General features: G+C 36.4%; 1 protein-coding gene across 1 annotated transcript in view; it reads left to right on the top strand.

Moving 5' to 3' along the window:
* PPM1H (protein phosphatase, Mg2+/Mn2+ dependent 1H) overlaps positions 1–27,091 on the top strand; it is a 1,767,842-nt gene that overhangs the window by 1,567,564 nt on the left and 173,187 nt on the right. Inside the window, exon 8 of the mRNA XM_044088290.1 lies at positions 7,070–7,177. Coding sequence (XP_043944225.1) covers positions 7,070–7,177 — 108 coding nt within the window. The remainder of the gene's footprint in view (positions 1–7,069; positions 7,178–27,091) is intronic.

Below are 27,091 nucleotides of genomic sequence, written 5' to 3'. Positions count from 1 at the left end.
CGGCCACAAAAACTGCTCTATTTGTCAGGTGTTTGTCCAAAAGACTTTAAGGAGTAGATTATCCTCCCTAGCTGTATACCTTGAGATTCAGTGGTTAAAGCTGCTAGCAAAAAGCACTTTAGAAACATTCTTGGGGCACAAAGCCGAGTCAATTTTGAAGCGGACAGCCAAAAAGCAAAGTCCTGAACCTTCTGCTGCTCTTCTGGATACATCTCTATTGAGGCAGAGGACAGCTCGGTGACATGCCCAGTCACATCTCAGATTCACAGGCCAAGCCTGATGTTCAGGCCACCTTGGATCCTAGCATTAGCATGTCTGCAGAAGCTGAGAAGGCATCTGTGTCAGATGTCAGAGGGGAACCATGGCTCATGATTACATAAATCCCTAAGGGAACTCCACAGATCCTGGTTAGGGAAGAGGTACCCTACAGAAAGCAGACCTGCATGAGAAAAAGAAACAAAAAACAAGCAATTGTCTCCATCAAAAGAACCTGCTAGTGATTGGCAGCAATTCACTCAGGGCCTTTTCAATGCCCTTATGTCACTTAGGCCTCCCCCAGGCTTTGCAGCCTCTCCAGCCAGTACTGCCTCTCCACTTAAAAGAACTAGGAAAGAGGCATCCTCTTGAGATGAATCCATGGCTTACTCCTCTTAGACCCCCCCCCCCCAATTATGCTTCTCCAGAAGAGGAATCAAATGGTACAGACTCACCAATGGAAGACCTATCCTTTGGAGAAACCCTAGCTAAGACGAGAGACCACTTTAAATGGGATAGCACCCAAGTATCTCAAGTACAAAACAGATATTATAACCTGTTACAGGTGGAATCACCTAGCCCATCATCTATCCTTCCTGTCTTGCCTGCCTTTCTTGATGCTTTTGCCTCAGCTTTTTCACGCACCAGATTCCAAGCCATGTGCCCCCAAAATGCCAGACTGCTTCTACAGGGTCCCAGAGGAGTGCAAGTTCCTCTTCACATGTCCTTCTAAAGACTCTTTTGTAATTTCTATGGCTTCTGACAAGCCATCAGAATTGTTGCTCTCCTCTACCCGCTTACCATCTGATAAGGATAGTAGGATCCTGAATAGACTGGGCAAAAAAGTATACACTTCTGCCACTCTAGCATTCAGGGCCATAAATTGCCAAGCACATATGACCAAATTTGCATTAGAACTTATGTCCTAACTTTCACAGGTAATTGCAGGCGTACCTGAATCAGAAAAATAAAACCTTGGCTACCTCTTTGCTTGGGGTTTCTTCTCAAGTAGCATGTCACTCCATAAAATGCAGCTATGATGCTGCAGATGCTTCTGTCAAAGCAGCTGCCTCTGGTTCAGTTTTAAAAAGATTTTCATGGCTAAGACTTCAGCCCGTACCTTAGGACATAAAAGCCAAACTTATGGATGCTCCTCTGGACAATTCTGCCTTGTTTAGACCTGCAGCTGCTAACTTGTTCAAATCATTGCAGGAAAAGGGTAAAGAACTGCAGGAATTGAAACAAATTTGTGTTTCCCCAGTACCCACGTTCCAAAGAAATTACCCTGCAAAAAGCCTGTGTTCGTGCATAGGCATTCCTGTTATACACAACCCAGAACAAAAAAGAGTGACAAGAGACCATAACAGCCTAGGGCTCCACGCATAGCCGGCCTTAGACATAGGCCAACTAGGCGGCCGCCTAGGGCGCCGCTCTAGCAGGGGCGCTTTTTCAGTGTTTATTTGGTGTAGGTAGACCAGGATGGGGGCACCGGGTGGTGTGGTGGGGGGCGCCATGGAGCCCTTTTGCCTAGGGCACCAGTTGACCTAAGGCCGCTCCGGCAACTCTGGCAACTAAGCGGCCCTTTCTAAACAAGCCATCCTCTCTTTGAATACTTTCCCCCCTCATGCCCACATCCCACTTTCCCAACACCTTCCTCTGTCCCTACCAGCCTGGGAAAGCATAACCCAGGATGCCTGGGTCCTCTCATGTACTTCATGGTGTGGGATCAACTACCCTCCTTCAAGGGCATCCCTCAAGCTCCCAAGGAACAACTTGCCTTTTTCCCACAGGTTCTGTTAGAATTACTGAGCCAAGGGACCATCCACAGTGTCCCCAAAAAACAACTAGGCAAAGGATTTTACTCCAGGTTGTTCTGGTGCCCATAGCTCTCAACCTTCCATCTCCAAAATGAGGAACACTAGTCCTCATAATGTGGAACAAATGGGCAAAATTTGGAACACATACTAATGGCTTACTACCAACTTCAACTAGGAAAGTCATAGGATGGTTAAAATATGTTGGTTTTACTTATAAAGAAGATCTTTTAATGAATTAATATGATTCATTTCAATTTACAATGGATTTCACTTTAAAAATTCCTAACACTGAATGTCCGACAAAGTCTTTCAATGTGGAACTTTGAGGAACTTCGAGGAACATGAACTTTTTAAGACCCCAAATGAGGTACGTTCCTCGTAATGTGGTACACTTGAGAGGTATGCTGGTGCCCAGGAAGGGAACATCCCTTGAGACTCATCCTTGACCTGTCCCATCTCAATACCTTCCTAAGAGTACCTACTTTCTGGATGCTGACCCTCCAAACTCTGTTCCTGTTCATTCTGCCTCAAGCCTTCATGATTATCCTGGCTACCAAAGATGCATATCTGCACATTCCCATCCATCCCAACTACAGGAAGTTTTTTACGCCTCTCTGCATCATCATGGCATTTTCAGTTCCATGCCTTGCCCTTTGAGCTTTCTGCTGTACCAAGGGTCTTCATCAAATGCCTTGCTCCTGTGATTGCCCACTGCAGGCTCCAGGGAATATACATCTTTCCATGTCTGGATGACCTGCTCTTTCCTAGCCATCTCCACAGAGGAGTTGGAATGAAATATTGCCTTCACCATCAGTCTTTTACAAAATCTGGGGTTCACCATAAACTAAGAAATCAGTTCTCGCCCCTTCACAGGATCAGCTTTTTCTGGGGTGCAGGACACAGACAGATCTTATGAGGGTCTCTCTTCCCCTACAAAAGGTACAGGACCTCATTTCTTACTTCCAAAACATTCTAATGCTTTACAACATTACAGCCAGAGAGTTCCTTGGGGTCTTGGGCCTCATGGCATCCACCATTCCCTTGCTCCCCTTAGCCAAAACTCCACATGAAAAAATGGCAATGGTGTCTAAAATCAGTTTGGATGCAAAACCAGCACCCCTTAGAATTCTCCATTCTCCTCATCCCCTGTCTGAAGAAGGAACTTCAGTGGTGGATACATCGTGTCCCTCAACCCAAGACTACCCTTACACCCTCCTGCTCCTTGCCAAGAAATCTGCACAAATGCATCAAACATAGATTGGGGAGCAGCCTTTGGCCTCCTGAAACTACAAGGGATCTGGACTCTCTGTCAATCGAAGGAACACATCAATGTAAGGAAGATGAGGGTGCTGCAATTGACCATGTAGACTTTCCACCTCTCATTCCAACCAAGACCTCTGATATTGTTCGCAGACAACATGATAATCCTCTGGTATGTGAACAAACAGGGGAGCCAAATTCTATCTATTATGCAGACTGCCTCATCAGGCATGGGAGCTGGCAGTAAAATTCCAGGTAACCCTTCAGGCAGTGTACATCCCATCCTCTCAAAATTGTATGGCAGACTACCTGAGTAGGTCTCAAACACCATCCCATGAATGGATGCTTCAAAGAGATGTGTTTCTAGACATTGTCCACCAGTGGGGTACTCCTCAAACCTTTTTTCCTCCCCCATGAACAGACAACTTCCATAGTTTTGTGCCGTAGACCCCCATCCTCGGGTCTAGAAACTGGATGCCCTTTCTTTCTCTTGAAAGGGGATGTTTCTCTGTGCATTCCCTCCCCTCCCCTTCCCTTCCCTTCATACCAAAAGTCCTGTCCAAAATTCAGCAGGAAAAACCAAAAATCTTGCTGGTGACTTCTTTTGGCCAAGACAGCACTGGTTCCCTCTCCTCCTGCATTTAGCCAAGGGCAATCACCACAAGTTACTTCACAGAGTGGATCTCCTCACACAAGACAAAAGAGCTTTCATCCATCCCCATTTGGCAACTGTTCAGTTGACCATGTGGGCGATGGTTTACTAATCCTTTTCAAACACCTATTCTCTGAGAACATGCTTACAGTCCTGCAGGAGGCCAGGAAACCAAATAGCAGAAAATCTTACTTAGCAAAATGGAAGAGATTTTCAATCTGGTGTCTAAAACAAAAGCAGGACCCATTAACAGTGGAAATTCCCCTGGTTTTGACTTGTTTGTATGAATTGCTCAATGCTGGTTTGGCTTACTCTTCAGTAAAAACTCACGTCAGCCATACCTGTCTGTCTGCCTCTGTCTCCCCCCTTAGCTAGCAGATTTGAGGCAAAACAATTTACTAAAGGTGTTTTACACATTAGGCCTCCCAAGAAACCTGTTCCGCCTCCCTGGGACCTTAACTTTGTTTTGGAAAAGCTATGTCTCCCACCCTTTGAGCCAGTTTCCTCAGCTTCTCTTCAGTACTGTTCCTGAAAAAACTGTGTTATGCCTAGCTTTAACTTCAGCCAGATGAGTGTCTGAGCTACAGGCCCTTATGGTATCGCCACCCTTTCTGGTCTTCCACAAAGACAGGGTCTCCCTGGGTACAAGCCCTCAACCTAGCTCTACATCAGTACATACACTTACCTACCTTTTTCCCTTCACCCCAGAACTGTAGTGAGAGGGTCCTCCATACTTTAGATATCCGCAGCCAACTTAGATTTTATTTGGATAAGACCAAGACTGTTAGAAAGTCAGATCAGCTTTTTTTTTCTTAGCATCCCAGGGCTCTGGGGCAGGCTGTGACTATTTATGTCTGCTACACTCACTGTGGTAAGACTCTGCATTCCCCTGTTAGAACTCATTATACCAGGGCTGTTGCTTCATCTGTGTTTTTTTCAAGGGATTGGACACTTAACTCAATTCTTGAAGCAGCCACATGGACCTCAGTTCATACCTTTACCAAACACTATAAATTAGATGTAATTTCTAAATCTAGAGCAGGGTTTGCCAGAGCCATACTGCAGGGCTTCCTGGAAAGCTCCTCTGCTACTCCCTCATCCCTTACTTCATGAGCTTTGACATTCTCCCTCATGTTATTAATACTGCAACAGATTAATAGAAGGACATAGAATAGTTGTGTAACATCTTATCATAACGATAGATGTCCTTCTGTTCTCTGTTGCAGTATTCCTATCCCTCCCTCCTTCCCTCTGGCATTGCTTCTTGGATGATTCTTAACCTACTTCCTTAGGCTGGCATTCATCCTGGGGCAGTCATTTCTGAGGATGGTGCGCGTGCGTATGTCACTTTTATGGTCAACATCCGATCGCAGCCTACGTGCGACATCACTCTACAGTAGTGAAGACTTTTGTATACTGGCTAACATCTTATCACCTACAACGGGGAACTCCCTCATGTTATGAATACTGCAACACAGAAGAGAAGGACATCTGTCATTATGGTAAGATTTTATACCACTAATCTGTATCCTGTACTACTGTGGATTGAATTAAGTTCTTTATCATTTCTCTCTCTCTCTCTCTCTCTTTATCTCCTTCTGCAGCCCTGTACTCCTTCCGATATGGTCAGTAGATGGGAAGGGTGCAATAAATCCAGTACCCAATCTCTTTCTGTTCTTGAACTGAATCTGTGGCTGCAAATGGCAAATTTCTACACAAGTAACACAGACATTGCAGTTACTGTGCTATACTGACCATCATTTTAGTTTGTAACAAATATTATCATCTCAACAGAGAATAATGCTTATAGGATAATTTGCCATTTGCCTAATAAACTTTGCTTGTTACAGGTGCAGCTGCATTTAAACAAACAAAAATGTCCTTTGTGTCCTGAACACAAACTGTTGTGGTATACAGATCTTAATGCAGAAAGTCAAGATAAAGACAGCAACATTCTCTTTTTTTCTGTTTTGGTGTATTTTTATAATCTTGAACTTGTAATCATGCAAAATATGTTGCATGCAGTATCCAGCAGAAGTTGTTACAGTATTCTACACGCATAACTGTATCTATCAAGAAAAGATCAGTTGTCACAGTTAACATCAATCAAAAGGCATAAGTAAATGTTACTTGGTACAAGTTGTATAATATTGCTCTGTATATCGTATTAGCAGAAGGTCACAAAAACAAACTCTAATTTGATATTTGTTTCCTGACCACATAAAATACAGTTAATGTTTAAATGCTGGAATAGATGCTGTACACGTGTTACAGACCATTATTTTGTTCTTGTAATAATCTGCTACTTCTGTGTGGTAGCAGCTTGCTGCAGCGCTGACTACTTGTTGTTGTGGTTCACTATTACAGTTTGCATAATTGTATACTCCTCAATATATGACGTTTTTAATTACATGGTTTGTATTATATGGATTTTGCATGTGTACATGCACTGTTTGTGGACCTTGGAAAAGGCATTATTGATGATTGACACAATGTATCCTACACAGTTAAGCTTGTAACTTCGCACTGCAAAGTTACTGTAATTTCTCGCCTTAAATATAGGTGGTAAAAAGTTATTTTATTACTGCCTAAAGTGTATTACCTAATTATTGTACTTCCCAGCTGCTAAAGCCATTGTATTCTCATGGGGTGTATTACAGTATTTCTGTTGTGTCTTCCCTTTCATTTCTGTGTCAGAGGCATTCCTTCTAACTTTGCCAGAATTACTTGTACTTTTGTCTGGAAATTATGTTCATTGTACTGGTAAGCAGAGCCACCACCCTGCCCCCAGACTGGGATGAGAGAAGTAATTTTCCTCTGTGATGGGTCAATGTCAAACGCTGACACAATATGACAGTGTAGTTGTAAAGTATTGTGGGGGACGACATTGCAAGACCAGCATTGTAGAAGAAATAAACATATACCATCTCTTAGGCTGTTTGCTTCAGATATTTACAGCTGAGCACCAAATATAAGAAACATCTAGCATCCTGAATCAGATCTGTATTAACTGCCATTAAAATAATCTGATACTGTTTTGCATAGCTGTGTTCCTGTAATACATATATGTGGTTATTTTTAATAGGCCCGTGTGATGGCAACTATAGGTGTTACAAGAGGGCTTGGTGACCACGATCTAAAAGTTCACGACTCCAACATCTACATCAAACCATTTCTGTCATGCACACCTCAGGTAAGAGTCTTTATTTCTTTTTTCTTTGTTATACAGCAAAGATTGCAAAAAAAGAGCACATTCATTTTGTTCATATCAGTAAGAAAACATTCATATCAGTAAGAAAACATTTGTTTGTGGAAACCTGCAAAACTGTGAGCATAGTTTAATTTGGTATTTGATATAGGTGTACTCGTAGCTATGTAGATATGTTATGATCTAGCTGAAGGAGTACATCATACTGAACTTAGTAAAACCCCAGATAATTTGATCTATATGTGTTGATGTAATGATTAAGGGAGACTACTTTAGGATCTGTGAAAGGATTACAAAAGATGTATGAAAACTTATTCTTTGTGTGACTTACTACTAAAATGTAAAGCAGGAGATGTGTATATTTTTTAAATTTGATAAGGGAAGAAAAAAACTCACACCTGTCCTTTACATAATCAACTGGCTTTATTTCCTGATATTCCCTTAGCCCAGAGCCCTGGCAAGTGAGGAGCTAAGCTAATAATCCCACCCATTTCTCAGATCCAATATACAGTGATATCAGTGCTGTACTTAAACAAATTATTTCAACTGTGTATCCACCACTATGGATATGTCTCCCCCTTTACTTTTATCTGCCTAGAATATACCTCAGTGTTTCTACTAGAGGCTTTAGCAGTCTGAAAAAGTAATCCCTCTCAAGACAGGTAGAACCATTCAACAGTATTTGATTTTTTCCCTTTCTTATCAGCCCTGTGTCTCAGGTTGCCAGTAACTCAGACACACAATAACACTTCCTCTCTACCGGTGGGCAAGAGCAGGTATGTAGAATAGGTTCTGCGGCGGGGCAAATACAGTGATTGCATTTAGAATAATTCATGTGACCAAAAGGGCACTGTGGAGTAAATGATTATTTGTGCGCTGTATGTGCAACATATCAAAAGTGTTTAGGTTGACAGAGAAATATGGTTAACAGCATACGGTGGAAATGTCATATCAGCAGCAGATCTTTGCTTGGGCATTATTTCTGGTTGGTATTTATAGAATGTCATCATTTACAGGATAAGCATCAATTATGTACTTTATTAGCTAGCGTAAGTGGTTGGCAAAGCCTTCCAAGTTGTAAAGGGGCATTGAAAGAAAATAATTATGGCTGATTTTAAGTTACAGTTGTTGACTAGATAATGAAAGGGAGTGGTAGCATTTCACTTAGAGATGGAAAGATTTTGCTGAAATGAAGCAGAAATATGAATTATTGGCAATACAGATAAATTGAGGGTGTCCTTAGTTTTGGAGACAGAGAGAGAATCTGACTGGTATGGATTGTGGGATGGTCTGAAATCGGAAGTCAGAATGTCACAAAAGTGAAACCATTTTCAGTCTTTCAATTCAGGTTACTAAAAGAATCATATATGAGTTTGGCCTTGAGAGTGTGTATGCGAAGAAGTGATGCTTCACCAGGTGACAGTTCATTGGTGTTGCATCTGGAGATTATTCCAACAAAGGAAAACTAAAACGTATGAGTGAAACTGTGCTGACTATGAAGGAGGCGTGGCTTCTCCATACAGCCTTGTCCTTCAGAATGAGGCTGAAGGCAGGCAGGAGCAACTAGATGTGGAAAATGGCAGCCGTGAAGTAAATGAAGTTAGGAGATCAGAGCGTTTGTTGTATAAACAACGGAACCAAGAGGAGACACTATCGTGTGCCTGTGATACTCATAAACATCAAAATAAAAAGAAAAATACTGCTGTGACAAAAATAAGTGGAGAAAATAGCAGTAATTCACAAGAAACAGCAGTTAGACCAGTTTCCACCCAGCCTGTGTATGTTTTTCAGCAAAATAAAGGTGGAAACAAGACATGGGCTCAAGTAACTGCTTCTTCATCGAATAAGGAATATATAAACAATGGAAGCCAGTCAAAAAACTGGAAGAAGAAGAAGAAGGGATGGAAAACATACGTACTGTTTCTTTTAAAATAGTGAATTTATCTTGTTATGAACTTTCTCAAGAAGACTTCTGTATCTTAAGAAAAGGGTGGAATTTTGTGCCTGCCGGAAGGGCAGAAAAAAATGGAAGTGCTTAATAGTATTAAAGACTATGTAAGACAGTTAAACTTTAAGTTCTTTTTTAAAGCCACTGAAACACAGAGAGAAAATTTCTGTAAACCTAGCACATTTAATCCACTCTTAAAAAAGAGTTAGAAATGTTTCTGAATAGTTGTGAACTGCAAATTATTGAAGCTCTTGAAAAAGAATCTAGTTATAATCACTATAACATGCCTAGTAGAGCAAACAAATAGTTTTTTTGATTTTATTAAAAATGATGAGTTCTTAGTATTTAAAGCTGATAAACGGGGATCAATAGTTGTTCTAGATAGAACAATGTATGAAAACAAAATGTATAACCTATTGCCTGATGTGAAATTTTGTAAGAAAGTGTCATTCAAAGAAATTAAGAAAGCCATTCATTTATTGATTCCTTAGCAGAAGAATGGTTTTATACAGTCAAAATTACTCAGGGTACTAAAAAATACTTTACTATTGAGAATCCAAAAATAAGTAGGAATTTTGGAATTCCAAAGATCCAGAAAGAGCTAAATGACCCCCCCCCCCCAAGACATATAGTGTGTAGTCTACATAGTAAAACAGAAAGTATGGCTATCTATGTAGGCAAACACTTAGAGGGTAGTGGTTAACAACAGTACATATATCAGAGACACTTTTGATTTCTTGGAAAAACACAAAGAAATATATGTGGAAGAAAGTGACTTACTCGTAACTATGGATATAAAATCACTCTATACAGTAATACCTAATGATGAAGGCATGGAGACAGTGAGGCTTGAATTAATTAAATCAAAGTTATATTCTGACAATACTGTAGGAATATTAATGGAATTGCTTGATGTTATTCTTAATTATAATTTCTTCTCATTTAATAGTGATTTTTTTTATCAAACAAATGGATTGGCAATGTGGGCAGCAGTGGCCCCCAGCTATGCCATCTGTATATGTATGGGTGGGAAACCACTCATATATTACATAGCAAGTACCAAAATAATATCGTGGCATTGTATCGTTTTATTGACAATGTCTTCATTTGGAGAGGAACGGAAGAGGTCGTATGTGAATTTAAGACATACATCAACAGTGCGTGTACTTTTTTGGAATTTACCTGACAATTTAATTTAACAACAATAAATTTCTTGGATGTAACTGTGTTTAAGAATAACAGCAACTTAGGAACTAAAATTTTTAAAAAATAGGTTCAAAACAGTACGTACTTACATTATAGTAGCATGCACCCCGAAAAGACCAAAGAAAATATGGTAAAAGGACAGTTGTTAAGGATTACTGACCTGACAGAAAGGGAAGAAGATTTTGGTATAGAAAGTGACAATTTTTCTGAAAAACTTTATCAAAGAGGTTATCCAAAAACATTAGTCACAGATATTAGAACTAAAGTTACAACTCAGAGAAGCACAAGAAACAGAAAAGAAGGTAGAGTAAATAAAAATAAAAACAAAGCGAGAATGCCTGTTGTGAATAGTTTGGACTCGAGGAGAATAAAAGAAATAAATAATTGGAAATTGTTTGGGGGACAAACTGAGTTACTAGAAACTATAGGGCATAAGCCTCTCTTTACCCAAAAAAGAGGGAAAAGATTCAAAAACTTCTTTCAAATAAGTTGACTATACCTAAAGTCAGGTCAGACAGAAATGGAATGGTTAAGTGTTATAACTGTAATATGTGTAACTATTTGTTCACGGAAAAAACAGAATATATTCTGAATAATGTTAAAATAACAGTCAATGGGGTCTTTTCATGCAAATCTAAGTATGTAGTTTGTCACTTTTTACATAGAATATAAATCTTTTTTATGTAGGAAGAGCTACAAGAGAATTGTACAAAAGAATATATGAACATAAATATGCAGTTTTTATTGGGGATGAAAGGAATGCCCTTGGAAAGCATTGCAAACATGGTTCATGCAAAGTTAACTTTAAATTCCTTGTAGTGGACAGTTTAAAACATGTAGAAAATGCATTTAATCCAGAAGATGACTTGGGGTGACTGGAATATAGTTGGCAGGTTAGATTCAATGCTTGCTACCCCCCGGTCTGAACAATAGAGAAGATTTTATTATGTATTTTAAACATAAAGGGTTAAAACACTAAGTATGTGGTCATGTGATTTTTAAAGTATTTAAATGTGTGTTTTTGAATGTTAACTTTCAGTCTGAAGAAGTCTTATTACAGATGAAAGCGCTTACTGGAATTATTTACTGTGGAATTGTCCTTGGATTTTATTAAAGCAGCTTGATTTCCTTTGGTTTTGTTTTTTTTTTTTTTGGTTTTGGACTTCAGTCTTAACCAGCTTTTAGCTTACTGTTTGATTACTGATTATTCCAATAAGGCCTGACATGGTACTGTGAAGTAGTCAGTGGTCCACAGATGATGGGCTGGTTGTTGGAGGAGAATCTAACCAAGTGCCGTTAGTGTGCCGCATTTTAAAGTACTGTTCTTGCCAGTAGTAAATTCAGCTATATGGTAATGTGCAAATTCCAGTCTGATTATCATCGGTGGTGTGCTGGTTACCTTTACTTTCCATGTATGAGGACTGACAGTAGTGTAGTCCAAGCCACTTATTACTGCACTTCTGCACGAAAGATACTTTCTAACTTGGGAGATTTGCTAAGAGGTGTAGATATTCTGCTACAGGTGAAGCCTATGCATTTGAAAGTAGGCACCTGTTCAGTCAATCTTCTTTGTAAGTGGTCCATCTTATGCTGTCCACGTTTTCCAGTACTAGTCTTATTTTTCTGGCTTTAATTGTAGATTCGAAAAGGTTTATTAAAATTCTCCTTGAGTTTATTACATGAGCTCCCTGTTTCAGATAATACGGTATCTTCTACTGACTTAATCCAGTTGCTTGCTGTGATCGTCGTTGATGACAAAGGGAGTAATTACTTGTTTGTTTTGTTTACACCATACCAATGTCATCCATCACTAGAACCTCTTCTGTCACACAGTTTCACTTGCCAGGAGATGGGACTTATTCCAGAGCTCCTTGTCTCAGATGTTGTCAGTACTATCACCATTCTGATGCCTCTGTGCTGCTTTACTATGACAGGAACAGACCTCTGTGACAGTCCCTGCCAGATGGTTTCTTTGTACTTTTGGACCTGATTTGTGAAGAAAACACCATCCAAGTCAGTGGTCCACTTAAGTTAAACAGAATTGTAGGCCTTCTTGTCCCTATTTATGTAGAATTATGTTAAGAATATATTAGTATCACTTATTAGTTACAAATTCTTAATTTATTTTGTATATGCTGTCATATTTTTTAACAGTATTAACCAACTGACATCATGCTGTTTTCAGGTATGTCTTAGCTTGTCTTTGAACTGTTTGTTGTTGTTTTTTTTTTTTGTCTTCTTTATACTATCAAAATGAATTTAAGCTAAGTATATTCATTTCAGACAGATGCATGAGTTATCAGTTGATTATTTAATTTGTTTTACTAGTCTACTAGGCTAGTAGCCTCTTTTCAGCAGAAACCTGAGGTGGTATTTACCATACTAGGGGAAATTTGGCCATAGCAGGTTCTTTAGGATCTTTTACACCCATCTGAGCTATGAACAACACAGGCAGATGGGACCTCAGTTTAATGTCTCATACAGTGGGTGATTTGTCTTCAGTTTGCTTTCTGTACATCATACCTTAGCAAGATTAGTTAATACTGTTTTTTTTTAATTATTCATCCCAGTGTGTCATTATACTGCAATGCAAAGAACTGTTGCATTGTTTTATTTTAAAGTTTTGTAGTGTAATTTTTAAAAAACTTTATTAATTCTTTTCTAAAAAAAAAAAAAAACAAATATGTAATCTAATGCAGTAGAAATGTGCTACAGCAGTGATTAATGAAACTACTACTAATAAGATTTAAACTATAAACAATATATACAAAAGCCTCCATCTGTTCATAAGAAAACCTTTGTTATTCCATTTCATTAGAGTCTTTCAAATGTTGGTGACAGAATTCAGTTAATAAAAATCAATAGATACCGGTTTTGCCCAAGTAAGGAAAGAAAGTACTTAAACGATGGTGGTGTAGAAATTCTCCATTTTTTAGTGATAAATTTCCTTGCCAATGCAAGAATAGTCCATAGATGAGAGAAATTAACATTCTTCAAATCACATTTTTTCATTTACATTAAATTACTTTTCATTGTCTAAGCTAGTAATTTTATCAGAAAATAAAGCTTTTAAAAAATAATCTATCCTAGTCCAACATAAACTCAAGGAAGAACAATCAAAAAATATATGTACCCAGTCAGCCTGTAAGCATCTCCAACACAATATTTTATTATTTACGTTTATTTTAGCTATTTTATATGAAATTAGGCTTTGTGTCAAACTTTCCATGTAAATATATGCCAGTGTTCAGACCAGGAAGTGTGTCTGACATTTGTGAATTGGGAGGCATGACTTAAAATGATGTGATTCCAGAATTTATGATTTAAGTTTATTTTATATTCAGTAAGTATTTTATAAAGTTTTGACATTAAATTGTTAGTTTGTAATTTGTTGAATATGATTTCTTTGAAAAAATACAAACCTACAGAAACACACATATGCTCCATTACCCACCCTATACACTTTAAAAGAGTTCAGACTTCACTTACTGAACACCAAAACTTGTACCTGTGAAGACCCTACCTAACTCCACTACAACCCTTTATCCTAATCTTATCCACTGTTTCTCTCATATTGCCTTAACATCTTAATCCACTTCCCACTACCCTTTCCACCTTATACAAGTACTTCCTTAACACACTCAATACTCCACCACTTCAAAATGTTTTCGATTGCTCTGACAGCTGCATTGCTGAACATGTACCACCAAAATAAATGTGTATATATTTTCTGATCTGATGTACCTTACTAATTTTTGTATCTTACACTGTGAATTATGCATTGTAAACTGAAATTTTATGTACTGTAAACTGAACTTCTGTGTATTTTAAACGGTCTGTAACCAGAGCTTTTCTTCTCGGGTCTCCACTAAAAAAGGGTCTCTGGCACAGCCAGACAAACCCGGTTAACCAATGTCAGTTGTTGTTTTTCTTTTGTCTTTTCCCGGTTAGGGGTCGCCATAGCAGAACTCTGTTTCTGCTAATGATTGGCAGTCGATTTCTATGATGCTGAGGTGCCAGCCCAATGCCCAACATTCAACAAAGGCACGCCCATTCACGCATGTCTTTTGAATGCCACTCGACCGCAGAGAGGACATGCAGACTCCACACAGAAGGCGCTCCAGATGAAAATCGAACAGGAGAACCTCTTGCTGTGAGGCAACAATGCTACCGTTGCACCACCGCGGCTTACGGTTAACAAATGTCAATAAATAAATAAATTAATTAATCAAGGATTTTCTTTAAAGTGAAAACAAAAGAGGGACATAGTTCCTGTGTGTAAGTTTTCACATTTTGTAGTAATAACCAGTCCTGAAGATTGAAGTCAAATTCTGAAATAAGTTGTTGAACTTCTTTTAATTCTTTAAAACATTGATACCAGCAGACAAAGTTTTTGGTCTCCCAGTTCACAAGTGTAGGACTGTGGGTTTTATTGAAAAAATTTTTCGTAATAGCTATATTAGAGAAAATTCTGTTTCTAAAGGATTCTAGTGTAACATTCAAGTAATTTGAATCTATAGGGAAAGAGACATATTGAATAAAATTACATAGATAATGCCAAAAGAAATTGTCTAAATCAGTTGAATTATGATTACATAATATGTTATGTTTATTATTGAGAAAGATTAAGTGTAAAGTTTTCCAATTGGAGTTATAATTGGGGTCAATCCAGTTTAATATCATTTTAAAAATTGATGTTTTAATATATGTGTCAGTGTCAGGAAAATTAATTCCCACATGAATCCAATGACTTATGTGATGAGAAAATTCTGTTCTGGGTTTATTGGGAAACCAAAAAAAAATAAGATTTGTTTATTTATTTCACTAATATGTTTATCTGGAAAGAGAAACAAGACAAGAATCATCTTTATTAATTGAAGTCTGTCATCAAATGAAATAAGAAGCTTATTCCATTTGGAAGTAAGATTATTTATTATATTTATAATATCATTTTATTTATTTATTTGTATTTATTTATTTATCATTTGTTTACCGGGAAAGTCCGACTTGGAACAAAGTCATTTTCACTGGAGTCCCAGGGAGAAATGCTCCAGATGCACATCTTTGTAACTTTGTAACAGCTCATAATTAGCAGTCATCGTTTCATTTATAAATTATAGCAATATGATACCTAGACATTGCAGTGAGGAGAGCTGTATGCAAGTAATGTGATTTTTATGTATTTTAGTTTTTTCTTTTTATTTAGTACTAAAAATTTAGATTTGGATTGATTAAAATAGAGACCAGAAATAGATTGGAGTAGTTCTGTAATAGATTCTAGTTCAAGAAAGGTTGATCTTGAATTTGAAAGTGTCAACAAAATATCATCTGCAAGCAGCATTATTTTTGAAGAGTAAGCATTGGATATGTCTATACTACTAATGTTTAAATTTTTTCACATTAAATTAGTAAAAACTTCAGTTACTAAAGCGAATAAAATTGGAGAAAGAGGACAATCTTGTTTGGTACCTTTGGTCAAAGGAATATATTCAGAAGTAAATGGACCAATTTTAACATATGTATTATTATTTTTATAGATGTTCTTTAAAAGTGAAATCAAATTTTGGGGAAAATCAAATAGATCTAAACTTTTGAATAAATATTTCCAATTTAGGGAGTCAAAGGCTTTTTCAATATCAACACTGATTAATAAAGCTTCTTTATTCTTCCTGTTAGAGTCAAAATGCATCTAATGTTATCATGTGTTTGTCTTTGATATATGAAACTTGTTTGATCAGAATTAATTACTTGGGTTATAGGCTCTTTTATTCAGTAAGTATTGTTAGACATGAAAATCTTATAGTAATTATTTCAAAGTGAGATAGGTCTGTAAGAATATCAGAATTGTGAATTTCTATTTACTTTTAATATCGGTGTAATTAGAGAATATTTCCGAAAGGGTGGAATCTTTTCTTGAAATTAAATTTCAGTAAGTGTTTTGTAAAAAAAGGATATGAGGAAGAAAAAGTTTATATATTTCTGTTATTATCCCATCCATGCATGGAGCTTTGCTTTTTTTTTTTTGTCTACAGTTTCTTTGTACAGTATGTGTTTATGTAAATTATCCTTTAAATTTGGCAGGATTTAGATTATCAATATTTAATATTAGAGTTATTGTTTCAGAATTAGAATTTGAATTTTGAGTTTTGTAATGAAATCTAAAAGCATTACTGATTTCTCTATGTCTGTGGTGTTTTTTCGTATCTTTCATTTTTTTGCATCTTGGCTCTTTTGGAAATGTTATGCATGTGTTTGGGGGATAAAGAGTAAGAATTAATTCTTAATCCTTCAATAGACAAATTTGATTTATGGCTAGAATATCAAGGTATTTTTTATTCAAAGCTTCTATTTCTTTTATATTAGATTTATTGTTTTTGATATTTTTGATTTGGCCACAAGAAGTTTAAATCTGCACAGAGGTGTCAACATAAGTTTGTAAAGAATCAATGCAAAATATTAAAAGCACTATCAGCATTAAACTGTAATGAGGTGTCAAATTACAGAAGATATTTATGGTATGTACAATAGATACATGAAGGAGACCGATTAAAAATATAGTACATCTGTACTTTTTTGTTATGTTACTTTGGTTATGTTTGTTACATTTGTTATATTTGTTAAGTCATAATTTGACCAGTATCATGGGTGCACTTGCACCTGGCTTCTTGGAAAAGGAAATTTTAAGTGTTTTCTTCAAAGACCCAAGTTTTTCAGTGTTCATATTATGTTGTTGAATGACAACAATTTCAAATGCTCAGAGGAGCAAAACTGCCAAATATCAAAACTTTTATTGTGGGTGGCTGTGCCCCCACACCCCCTGCTAAATATATATGCCAACTCCAAGATCGCACTACAGTGAGAGAAGGGCCAATAGAAATATAATTAGAAAGACAGGAATTGTTATGGCAGATAAGATTATATGCATATAACTGGCCGGGTCTCAATGACATGTGTTCCATTATGGCTATATTAAAACTCAAAAGCCTTCGTAGATAGGTTTACAAAAAAAAGTATATATTTACATGTATGAATTCCCTAAAACATGAACATATATTTAATATACAATATGGGATTAAGTTGCTGCTAATAGGAAATATAGAAAATACAAATAGTTTTTAAAAACTTGTTAAAAAATGTTTTGGTTGCTGCTGTTTATTTAAAACTGATTTTTCCAGTATTCATCTGCATTAGAATAGTTTCAGTAATTTGAAATGAAATTACTAATTATTGTCTAACTATTTTTTATAAGATTAATTAAGTTTTATCAGGATATTTTTCAAATTTTTAAATATTAATAGAAAGTTTTTAATATGAATTGAATATATGGGGCATACTGCTTTACTGTTTAACACTGATGCATCAGCTGATTAAGTGTTTACACTATTTAAACTGCATTATTTGACTTGTGTTTTTATCTGATGAAGTTTGTATATCTCTCGGACGAAAAGCACTTCAGCTTACTGGATCTATAATAAACAGATTGTTTCAACGGTCATTTGACATATTTTGTGAGTTTCAGAAGTTTTCTGTTTCCTGTCTGTCTCTTCTTGCAGTTCGGATTATGGCAAGCAACCCATTGAATAATTCCGTGGAATTATCTCTTTTATCAATAAGGACATCGGCTGGTGGACCAGCAATTAAAGCTGGTAATAATAGCCTTCTTCTTGTGGTGCAAACATTGGCACAACAAGTCGAAAGGCTAACAGAGAAAGTAGACACGCTTAGTAATCAGCTACATAATCAGCAACAGCAGCGGCAACATCAAAGTCCCATTACGGCTGGTGGTTATGGAGCTTTAGTGAGTTTGAATATTGGTGCCAATAACTCTAGTAGCATTTCACCAGCAGTAACAGTTCTAAATAATCGCTCACCCTCACCGATACCATCGGCTTCCATTCCATGTGGTCAGCGAGTGCCTTCCTCAATATTAATGGCTCCTAATGGTGAAAGTGGATTATTTAGACGAGGACAGACTAATGGTAGCAGCAACACTAATAACACTTCTAATAATTCAACATTTATGGATAGTAACATGAATTCGAACCCAGGGCTTATTGGATTTCCTAATCTCAACGAATGGCTTACTACACCTATGGGCTTGATCCAAATGAATTTTACAGCCACAATGGTGAGTCCAGCTAGGGAAGAATCAAATTTAACTGATTTGCTGAATTCTTTTCTTTTTATTATATTTTGTTAAAGTATAAAAAGTTTACTTTGGAAATAGACTATTTTAATGAGTGTTTGAGACTGGAGTTAGTACCGAAGGGTCTCAGGATTTGTCAATATCTGACAGGCCTGATTCTGGATTCTCAATTTCACTTAGACCTGGTTAAATTGTTTAATAAACAGGGTCTTGAATTATTGGACTTAATGAAAGCAAATTATGGCAAAACAGTGGAAGAATTAAGAGATAATATAATTCTCTTGGACACTCGGATTAATCACATCCCGATTTTCCTAGATATAAATTTGAATATTCATGCATATTTCAAACTATTGACTCCTTTATCAATAAGGCGAGAGCAATTAAATGCAAAAAATTACAGCGTGACTGCTTGCAAGTATGAGCAAGGATTGGCTTACCCACGCCCACCTCCAGCACAACAATGGAGAATGTATGGGTATAGAAAGGAAGGGGAAGGAAATATTAATATTAATAATAACTTGCAACTTGGAAATGTCCAAAACTGTGCAAATCCTGATATTTCCCGTCAGAATATGGAAATGAGTAATAACTTACAGGGGGCATGTTCTGACAGTAATCCACAAACTATTTTTACAAATATTGGAGATATTAATGCTGACGAGGGGCCCTGTAGAAGTCAATGTTTACAAAAATCAATCTAAACCAAATCTCCAGTCTAATAATAATCAGTGGGGCAACAATCAACAGGGTTTTCAGAGGGGGAGAATGCAAAATAGGCGGAACCAGAGAAAGAAACACAACAAATGGAAATAAATCAAATGGTTCTGGATAGCATCCCTCTAATTATTACGAACTCTGAGGGGGATTTTTCCATCTATAATTACTCTTCAGTATATGTCCCTGTTGAGCTGGCTAATTTGCTGGCAAAGGGCCTCACATTTATTCCTACTAAAAGACTGAATGTCACGAACTGTATTTTGGACTTGAAAATGTTTGTGAGAAAGCTGAATTTGGCAGTTGTGTTGGGCAATATGAGTAGAATGGATAGAAATGAATTCAGAATTGCAAGCACTTACAATCCACCATTGCATAACTCTTTGTACATATTTGAAAAAATGTGTGAGCTTGATTTTAGAAATATGGATTACTTGAGAAAAAATAGTAGAAGTAGGAATAATCTCACAAATGAAGAATTAAATTGGATACAATATTTGAAAGAAACTAGGGTCTGTATTATGAAACCAGATAAGGGTGGAGGTTTGGTTTTTATGGATCAGGTTGATTATGAAAATAAAACTGAAGAAATGTTAGCATCTGAATCTTATGATAAAATGTCCATAAATTAATATAATCAAGCTAACAATAGGATTCAAATTTATATAAATTACTTATTTATAACACAGAAAATTGATATAGAGCTATACAACTATCTAATAATGCCATCACCCATTGTTCCTGTTATATTTGGTGTGCCAAAAATACCCAAGGATCTGAGTAATCCACCCCTCAGACCCATAGTAGATGGCAGGAATAGTGCAACCTATGCTTGTGCAAAGGTAGTTGATGGGATTCTTAAGAAATATGTAAGTTCTGAAATATGTATAAGTAAGGATTCTTGGTCCTTAGAAAAGATTAATGATACAAGCTTCGATGAACATAATAACCTACTTACAATTGATGTAAAAGACCTCTACACCTCAATACCACAAGAACTGGGTACTGAGTGGGTAATATTGAATTTAAAGGAAAAAGGTGCACCTACGTCTGAATTAGTTCTAGTAGAAGAACTATTAAGTATAGTACTAGCACATAATTATATAATGTTTAAAAACAACTTTTTTCATCAAAAGAGCGGGGTGGCAATGGGTTCACCCTGCGGGTCAAGTTTTGCAAACTTGGTAATGAATTATTGGGAAAGGTACTATATATTCAGTAAGGAACATATAAATTCCCAAATTATATGCTACACCCGATAGTTAGATGTTATATTTATATTGTTCAAGGGAAATCAAAATCAGGCTAAAGATCTTGTAAAGTATTCAATGAAAGCACTGACTTTCTTGAATTCACATATAATTTTGAAGAGAAACAAATTCCATTTCTCGATGTACTTTTGATTAAAAACAATATTGATACAAAGTACGAAACAAGAATTTACAGAAAACCATTGTATTCTAATACTTTCTTGCATTATTCAACTGCCCACCCTATGTTTCAAAAAAAGTCAGTAGTGAAGGAACAATTGGTAAGGGCAGCACGGATAATTTCAAGAGAGGATGACTTCAATGATGAATGTAAAAACCTAAGAGATATGTTTCTCAGAAGGGCATACCTAAATACATTCTTGGATAACATCATAGATGAAATTCAAGAGAAGAGAAGTAGAAGTATTTATACACTAATTGTAAGAGGGACTATAGAAGTACAAATCCAAGAAATAGTACTAAATACTTCTAGGGACTCTATTTGTGAAATAACGGGCCTTGCCGTAAATGGAATAATGGGGGAAAAAAACTCATATTTTGAGTATAGTCTCACTTTGACTTTCAACTCTGACTTTTACTTCCTAAAAGGTATTGTATCTAAAAATTGGAACATTTTGAAGGAAAGTAAAGAATTAATAGAGAAAATAGGGGAAGTACCCAAATTTACGGTAAAAAGAGATAGAAACTTCAAAGAATCTTTGGAGGGCATACATAAAAATATAAATAATAGTAATAATAATATTAATAGGCATGCATAATTGTGGCTCCTGTTCTTATTGTAAATATATTTTAGTGAGTAATTCAGTAACCATCAATAACCTTGACCTAAAACGTAAGGGTAAATTCAATTGTAATTCTAAAATGGTAGTTTACTTAACTAAATGCCAGTTTTGCCCATGTTTTTATGTGGGCAAAACTATTCGTAGATTAAGAGACAGAATCTATGAACATACTTACAATATAAGTAAATTCAAGCAAGAAAATGCATTAGCTAAGCACGTGTCGGAATATCCCACCCATATATTTAAGTTGTGGATCTTGGACCAATTAATACCTAATATAAGAGGGGGACCAATAGAAATATAATTAGAAAGGCAGGAATTGTTATGGCAGATCAGATTATATGCATATAACTGGCCGGGTCTCAATGACATTGTGTTCCATTATGGCTATATTAAAACTCAAAAGCCTTCGTAGATAGGTTTACAAAAAAAGTATATATTTACGTATATGAATTCCCTAAAACATGAACATATATTTAATATACAATATGGGATTAAGTTGCTGCTAATAGGAAATATAGAAAATACAAATAGTTTTTAAAAACTTGTTAAAAAATTTTTTGGTTGCTGCTGTTTGTTTAAAACTGTTTTTTCCAGTATTCATCTGCATTAGAATAGTTTCAGTAATTTCAAATGAAATTACTAATTATTGTCTAACTATTTTTATAAGATTAATTAGGTTTTATCAGGATATTTTTCAAATTTTTAAATATTAATAGAAAGTTTTTAATATGGATTGAATATATGGGGCATACTGCTTTAATGTTTAACACCGATGCATCAGCTGATTAAGTGTTTACACTATTTAAACTGCATTATTTGACTTGTGTTTTTATCTGATGAAATTTGTGTATCTCTCGGACAAAAAGTACTTCAGCTTACTGGATCTATAATAAACGGATTGTTTCAACGTCGTTTGACATATTTTGTGAGTTTCGGGCATTTTTAATGTAGTTAGGATACATTTGTGTAGAAAATGTGCCTATATTTTCTGAAGTTATATCATTTAAATGACATCTACAGTTTTATGAAAACGTTTTACTGGTGATGCATTTATTATATTTCCTTGGTTCTCTGTCATGGTAGGATTGCTTACTATATCAGGTTTGATTATACATGACATCATTATGACATTTCATTTCTAGGTATGCTGGTTACTTAAAGTTAGTTCCTGTCTGGAGATGAGATTTTATCATAACCCTGATAATGGAAATATTTAATTGCTTACTACCATTTTCTATCCCAGACATGCTATTAAAAGTATATCCAAAGGTCTGTTTGTGCATATAAAATGTATTTCCACCACTGATGATCGGTGCCAAATTGACAGTAAAGTTTTGGGACAATTATTATTAGAAAGAGGCTACCATACAAGTTTCATTAGGGGAAGGAGAATTTGTCATATATATAATGTGGGACTTTTAAGTCCCTTTTACAGAAGTTAAAATGTAATATTTCATCTTACATGAGACAAACATTGATTAGTAAATATCCAGGTGATTTCCATCTGTGTAGCATAGATGGATGAAGCCCTGACTGCCACCCAGACAATGCAAATTTGATTAGTGGTTCTGATTTTTAAAGAGCCAAGCAGAGACAAATGGGAATGAACAGCTGATGATGCTGGTATACCATTCCTGGAGGGAAAGAACATGGTTAAAGTGGGTTCATCATTACCAATGAAATGGAGGCTTGTGAGGCACCAAAATGTCTAGGACTTGGGGACATTGACGTGTGGTGCTCTTGAACTGTAAATTGTAGCCCTCATCATATTTGGGTGGCAGCACACACATGTATGGAAAGTATATAGAAGGCTCTGCAGTGACACAGGTGCTCATGTCAGCCACCAGAGTTTGGATTGAGGCCTGTAACTAGAACCACTCTCATTGCTGGGATGTCAACAAAGGTACAAATAACCTTCAGGGCTGTATAGATGGCAGTCCGTATGGTCAGCTATTGCCCTTTTGCTTGAGTATCTGTTGCTGAGCTCAAAACCCAGAGGGAGTGGTTTGATAGCTGGTAGGACTAGAGACAAGAACAACATTAAAAAATTCAGCGGATAATTTATTAATAAAACCCACAAATCGACACACAGTATTTTTAAGCAGTCATTAATCCATAGTTAGATAATTCTCATGTGTGTGTAAGTGTATGTGTGCACCAGTGCACACGCGCACTGAAAAATAAATTGTAGAATTAAAAATGCACTAGTCCAAGTAAATCCATTTCTTTTCTTGTGGAACACTTTAGACTTTGGCAGATGCATATTGAAGGCTTCTGTAGCTGCTGCCAAGTCTTTCTGCCAGTTGTAGCTTGTCAATGTTTATATTGTTCTTGAAAACTTACAGAAAACAGGAAAGTATATTTTCTTGAGAACCAAGGTTGAAGATGGGGTTTTCCCAGTAGATAACACTGTCTGCAGTTGTAGACAGTGAATATACCATCTGTATTAATTGTGAATGCCAGGATATTAAGTGGCATCTGAACTCTTTAATTATTGAATTAAGGACTAGAACAGGAATTGTTTATCCCTAGGTTATGAAAAATAGATTGTTTATTAAGGAATATGTCTTTACGTGAGATAACAGTCTGAAGTAGTCTTTTGTGGAATTTGTCCTTTTGTTAATCTGTTTTTGTAATAAAGAGAAGTAAAGAAAGCAGATAATCTGAATTTTAACTTAACAAGGCAGCATGATTTTGTTTTTAAAACCAAGGCATACATTTAGAAGCTTACAAAAGCCATATGGGAAGTATCATTTAATTAAATGACATACTGAGTTGTGAGCAATGAAGAATTGTGATGCTGCAAAATTTTTTATAATTTTCTTGTGTTAGGAGTGGAATTAGAGATAAATTTTTACTATTATTAAACAAAACACAACAAAAATACAGATATCAGTGTGGTATTGATATAGACTACTATCATTCTTGTACAGGTCTGCAGGTAATCTTGAATTTCATTTCTTTTCACATAGACCCGATATAAGCTAGGCCTGGTTTCTACTTTGGACATTTAGAACTATGCAATGACAGATAACTAGGCTGCACACCCCTTCCCTCCATATGCAACAAAGGTTCACTTAGCTGCTATTTCTAATTTCCACTTAAGAAGTCAGAACTCCGTCTTAGCCTTTTTTAAAGTTAGTAAAGCATTTCTGATGACAACATTTTTGTTAAAACCTCCTATTAGGCAACCAAGTATGGTCTGGAGCTTGAATTTTGTGCCACACAATTGACAGTACATCCCTTTTTAACAGCTTCTAAGGGAAGAGCTGATGTTTCTGTCCTGGGACACCATTTTTTTGTAGTTGTTATTTCAGCCAAATGTCTGAACATCAGGCCTTGTATGTTCATCTGTGTATTTAGTTTTTCATAAAGATGGAGTGCTGTTGTGTATTAATCTTTCATTCATTCCTAAGTTGGCTGCTGAGTCTAACATTAATCACTCTGTTAATCTGCCCATCTTCATCCCAAATTGTTGAAACAGAGGTGGATATTTGCACCTTTGTTTAGGTGTTCTCAGACAGCTGTGTTTTTATCTGCATCATATTAAGAAGTTAAGGAAAGATTAGCAGCTTTAATAAACTGCGACAAAATGTTTCTAAGGTAATGCTATCCAGATGGTTGTTAAACTATTAAGATTGTGTATGAGAAAAAAAGGTAAATCTTTTAACAGGAGAGCCTACGACACATTCAACTGATCACAGTAGCTGCTTCCTGTGTTTGTTTTAAGAATGCTAGACAGAATTTGCACAGCAGCTACTTGGGCTTCACTTGGGCACCTTTCTTAAGCATTACAAACTCTGGGTCTTGTGTGACCTGACATCTGAAGTATCCTGTTCTGAAGCCACTCACCTTTGGTTGCTGTCCTAGCAGTAGAGGAGGATGAACCAGGGTAGAGCATGCCAGATATTGAAGTTATGTACTTATAATAGATCTGCAGGGAATTGGTTTATCTTTCTCTACAATTCTAATCTGCTACCTCCAGGCTACCATAAGGGGGTGTAGACTTGGTGCTGTGTTGTAAATGATGTGCATTCTTAAGCTCAGAGCAGCACTTTCTGATTTAGAGAGGATGGTATTATGCAGGGAGTTACAGGTATGGAGGAGGAGTTGAAGCCTGAGAAAGTTTAGTATCAGTGTCAAAACAACTGTGAGCTAAAACTGAGTCCTACTTGTAGTAGAAAAGAACAAAATGCAACAGTGCAGGCCTATCATTATGGCAGGTGCGTAACTTGTTTCTGCTTTATTGACTACTTTAAAGCCTTTGACTATATGGACCGTAACAAAGCATTGCAAGTTCTTAGAGTAATAGGGATACTGGGTCACCTTATTTGCCTCCTGAAGAATATTTAAGCAGATCAAGCACTGGTTAGATCCTATATGTAATAACTGTCTTCAAGGCTAGGAAAGGGGTGCAATAAAGCTTATATATTTTTCACCCTACTTATTTAATTTACACATTAGATATACTATAGAAAATGCTGAGTTAGATGATTCAGATACTAGAATCAAAATTGCCTGTAGAAATATTAGTAACCTTTGCTGTGCAGATGATGCCACTGTGATAACTGTGTAAAAGTAAAAAAAAAAAAAAAAAAAAAGTTAAAGAGACAGTTGATGAAGGTACAAATAGAAAATTCAAAAGTGGTCTTGCTGTTTATCTTCATGAATACTAAAATTGTATCTTTTAGCCTTATCAGTACTTTGCAAATAAATGGCAGGAAGGTATAGGCAGTGACCTTTTTATTTTCCTGGGCTCAGAAATCCCTGCAGTGGTAACTGCAGCCAAGACATTAAAATACACTTCTTTCTTAGAAGGAAAGATATGATAAATCTGGATTAGATTTTAAAGAACAAATACACTGCATTGTCATTAAAGTTTTTTATAGTCAAAGCTATGTTTTGTTTCCTGTAATAATGTATGGCTGTGAGAGTTGGACTGTAGTTAAGACTGTGCCTAGGAAAATTGATGCTTTTGAATTGTGGAGTTGGAGAATACTGTTGAGAATTCTACGGACTGCAAGAATGTCAAAACAATCAATAGTTTAAGGAAATAAACCCAAACTGCTCACTGGAAGTTCTAGTAAGACTAAAACAAATACTCTGGCCACATAATGCAATGACAGAATTAACTAGAGAAGACAGTCCATACCTCTCAACTGTCTAGATCTGTGCCTCATATTTTGGCCTGTATCTCGTAAAATTGTGTTTTTCTGTCAAATCAGTGGTAAATCATTCAGGGTTGAGGTCAGAAAATAATGACAGAGGTTTGAGTTTCAAACTTCATATCCTTCAGAAAATCTTTGCAAATGGAAAACGTGTTAGTCTATCAACTTTCTAAGTTTGTAAGTGCAATATATAAAATATGTCCTTGTGTTTGGGCCTTTGTCCCCCAATTATTTTTGGCTTTGTCCAGATTTCTTGGTCCGAGAGGTAAGGAAAACACTAATGCTGGGAAATATTGAAGGCAAAAGAAAAAAGGATAACAAAGGTTAAGGTATACAAAATTACTAACTTAAAGAAGCAGCTCTTGACAGACAGGCCTGGTGTGCTTAAGACTTTCAGGTCACAAAGAGATGGACTCAACTAAATGACTAAACAACAACAGTCCTTCCCTACAACTGCTTGGCTGAAGGAACATACTCCTTAGCAATCTACATTATAGTGGAGATGTTCACCTGGCCACCACACCCAATCAGTCTATTGGAGGCATTCTTCATAATGACCATTCGTTGGTGGGGCACCCCTCATCTTAAGTATCCTGTAATCTTCTTTATCCAACATAAAATTGACTTACAAGCAGAAACATCTTTAGTAGGTATGTCT

Source organism: Protopterus annectens, chromosome 11.part0, assembly GCF_019279795.1.
Source record: "Protopterus annectens isolate FY-2018-M chromosome 11.part0, PAN1.0, whole genome shotgun sequence".
NCBI classification, from domain to species: Eukaryota; Metazoa; Chordata; order Ceratodontiformes; family Protopteridae; genus Protopterus; species Protopterus annectens.
This window is presented reverse-complemented; position numbering and strand designations above follow the sequence as displayed.